The following is a 3387-nucleotide window of genomic DNA, read 5'->3' on the forward strand; positions in this document are numbered from 1 at the left end:
AATTTTAAGAGGATGCATGTTTAATTTGCAGGTTAAATACAACAAAAAGGAATTAATTATACATTCTGCCAATTGATCATTAGTTTTGTGCAAAAGATTATATGATGATATGGCTAATTCCATAGTGTACGGAATTTTCTTAATTAACGTACTCTCTCTCTCTCTGATAGATTACTAGGAATTAGAATATACATAGACGTTGGCTTGATTATTGATTCCTTATACAAACAGCTATATATATATATATATACTCATTATAACTTCGATATTTGGCCAACCAAAATCAGCGCGCATTATTCCTCTAGAGATTTTTACATTAATTAATATTGCTCTCTGATCATATTATATTTATATATACATATATATACATATATGTCTATGTATATATATATATAATCCTATATATAGCAACTTCTTGATCACATAAAGGAAAGGGAGATCATTTGCAATCCCCCGCTGCCCCCCCAAAAAAAAGATCAGCTATTAGACTATATATTACGGAATATTTAGTTTTGTTTATTTTTTATATATTATTCATGCTACGTACGTACACATCATGATGATGGATCGATTAATATTAAAGCGGTTTAATTATATAGTACTAGTCTTGATCAATGATGAGTACAAATATGAGAGAAAAGATTAAATATTTTATATTTGATTAGTGACAAATTAAAAATGCACGTTTTCGATATTTGACAACCATGCACATGTGTCTTTGTCCCTCCTCTCAACTTTTATAAGGTGGGAAATATATGCATGCACATGTTACTGCCCCATCTTGTGTTTGTCCCTTGCTTGTTCCTCACTTTGACATGGTGGAGGCTTCTCATGCCTATACTCTTGCTTTTGCATCCATTACTTATGGCTCCCAGCTTGAAGAACTCCAAAACTTTCAACATCAAAGGCAACTTGTAATATTTCGCATGCAAGTAAGGCTTGCTAGCTTTATTTATATTATTTTTTATCTTTTTAATTTATATATATAATTTTAATTAGTTTTCGATTTATTTCTGTTTAATTAAATTCATGATCAATCAGTAGTACCATCCACCTCTCGTTTAGTCAGTTATGAGAACAGTAGTTTCTTCTTCTGATGCTGAAACTTCATGACCGATCGAGCACCGTACGTATACGTATATAAACAAACACAAACATCATCTCGATCGATCGATGAATTAATATCATTGGCTGATCAGTGATCATTTTCTCATTATCTTTTCCTAATCGACCCGCAACTCGATTTGAAGAGCATCTCATGAGCAGCTAGCGCATTTAGTTGAATTTTCTTGCAAGTCTTGACAGAGTACAATATGCTAGCTGATCTTAATTATTATTAGAATATTAGGTAATTAATAGACAAGAGTTGTTGTCACAGTGTCAAAGGGCCACAGAAACCTGGCTTTTAAGTATCAGTTGGACCCCACAGCAATTTATAATGAGAATCCAGCGAATTACATATATAAATGGTACTCGATCATGATCACGGCCTTGTGCTCATGATCATCTTATTTGTTAATATAAATTGATCTTTAATTAAAGTTAATAATTCCATTCAACTTTGAAGAAAAGTTTGCACTTTTTTTGGTTTATTATTTGAGGTTGCAAGCTGGTATATATGTGGGCGGGCAGTTGAAATATCACTTCCAAAGACCATTCTGGGAGGGTGTTTTCCTGGTTTATGTAAGGACAACATTTTTCTCCTAAACTACTCATATTTAAAGGTCTTGTCCCTATTAATGATTAAGCCTTGCCACGTTGCGGTATGGAGTAGAATGGTTTGTTTAGGCTTGTAAAAGAAATGCGTGAGTGATATCCTTTATGACCTACTTTCTACTACTTTGTTCAGAGAATAATGGAGCACCACTCTATTTTAGTGAGGCAGTAGTACTCTCTCATTGGTCGACAGAATAAATTTTTGGTCAATCTTTGCCTCTTAGTGAACCATGGGGCATGATCATCAGATCAAAAAATAGGTAAGATATCCCATCTTCGATCTTGTGGTATATATACTACTCGTCCATATAAATTACATATATATATATATATATATATATGTATATGTATACGCGTGCTAGAGCTAGCTAGGGTTAGGGTTAGGCAAGAAAAAGAAATACAAAAGAAGAAAGAAGGAATTAAAGCCTTTTTCTCAATTCTTCTACTTTTATAATTTTCTCTCTCGATGAATATTGTATAGTGGTCAAAAATTTACAGCATCCTGCAAGATTTTCCAATACTGGAATAAAGATATATATCGAGGCTAATCTTCATCTGAATATTATTTAGGGTTTTTATAATTAGAAGGATCGATGAAGAAACGGCAAGTGGTGGTGAAGAAGGATTGCTCATCAGGCAGAAGCTCGAGTACTACATCATCTTCGGTGGTTAGAACTGTACGGTACGCAGAGTGTCAGAAGAATCATGCGGCAAATATTGGAGGGTATGCGGTGGATGGGTGCAGGGAGTTCATGGCGAGCGGTGAGGATGGCTCAAATGGTGCCCTTTCATGCGCTGCCTGCGGCTGCCACCGGAATTTCCATCGGAGGGAAGTGGAAACTGAGGTAGTTTGTGAGTATTCTCCACCTAATTCCCGTCGTTAAATAGCCTAAAATTGAGTGAATAGAGAGAGAGAGAGAGAGCGCGAGAGAGAGTGTGTGTGAAGGTTTCTTGTGTGAAATTACAGATTGTTAATGTCATGATCATCGATATATAATATAATAGTTGTAAATTTTCATCAACAGATTTGACTCTTTCGCAAAGGGAAAATCGACCTCTAAGTCTTGTGTTATTGATCTTAAAGATATTGAGAAATCAAACTTCAGGAGACTAGTACTACTGCTTTCGTTCTTCAAAGGATCAATATTGATGAAGGCCAGAAATCTTCCTCTTTCTCTATATCTTCTCTCTTTTTAACCTTTATTAATCCTCTTGTTATGATCTCAACGCAGTTCCTAGCTAGCTAGATTAATGGAAGAAAAACAAATTCTTCAGTAGTACTAATTAAAATTAGCCAGTTTCATCAGCAACCGCTATGTATAATATATACGAGGGGAATTTTGTAGCCGAGGCTTTATGGATGATACTTTTTCTTTTATTGCATCCAGTGCATGAACTCATGAATAAGTACTACTTGTTGACTTTATATATTTTTTTTTCTCTTAAATTACACAGTAGCCATAGCATTGCCCTTCAAATTGAAGTAGAAATGAGGATAGAGATCGAGGAAAGAATCGAGCAAGTAATTCAGCTGATATAAACTCACCAAATGTTAATGAAAATCTTCTGTACTTGATCAAAGCAAACTATTCCAAACTTGCTGGCCTGCTTACAATATCAGGCATATATAGAATGAGTAGTACTTAATTCAAAAATGAAAAGATCATTTCA

At 34.4% G+C, this 3387-nt stretch overlaps 1 protein-coding gene across 2 annotated transcripts; it reads left to right on the plus strand.

The window, feature by feature from the left end:
• Positions 1–915: 915 nt before the first annotated feature.
• On the plus strand, positions 916–3081 carry LOC108995421 (mini zinc finger protein 3-like). 2 transcript variants are annotated; one of them, XM_035685617.1, is made up of 2 exons: positions 916–932; positions 2287–3081. In XM_035685617.1, exon 2 carries the CDS (start codon positions 2310–2312, stop codon positions 2598–2600), a length of 291 nt encoding a protein of 96 aa, XP_035541510.1. In that variant the 5' UTR covers positions 916–932; positions 2287–2309; the 3' UTR covers positions 2601–3081. The 2 variants fall into 2 exon arrangements, with proteins under 2 accessions (XP_035541510.1, XP_018826541.1); XM_018970996.2 differs by lacking the exon at positions 916–932 and adding an exon at positions 1777–1976 and having other exon boundaries at positions 2287–3080.
• Positions 3082–3387: the final 306 nt, after the last annotated feature.

Source organism: Juglans regia, chromosome 2 (assembly GCF_001411555.2).
Source record: "Juglans regia cultivar Chandler chromosome 2, Walnut 2.0, whole genome shotgun sequence".
In the NCBI taxonomy this organism is placed as follows: Eukaryota; Viridiplantae; Streptophyta; class Magnoliopsida; order Fagales; family Juglandaceae; genus Juglans; species Juglans regia.

Coding starts and splice junctions, on each gene's coding strand:
- LOC108995421 (XM_035685617.1), top strand. CDS start 2,310: ATGAAGAAACGGCAAGTGGTGGTGAAGAAGGATTGCTCATCAGGCAGA.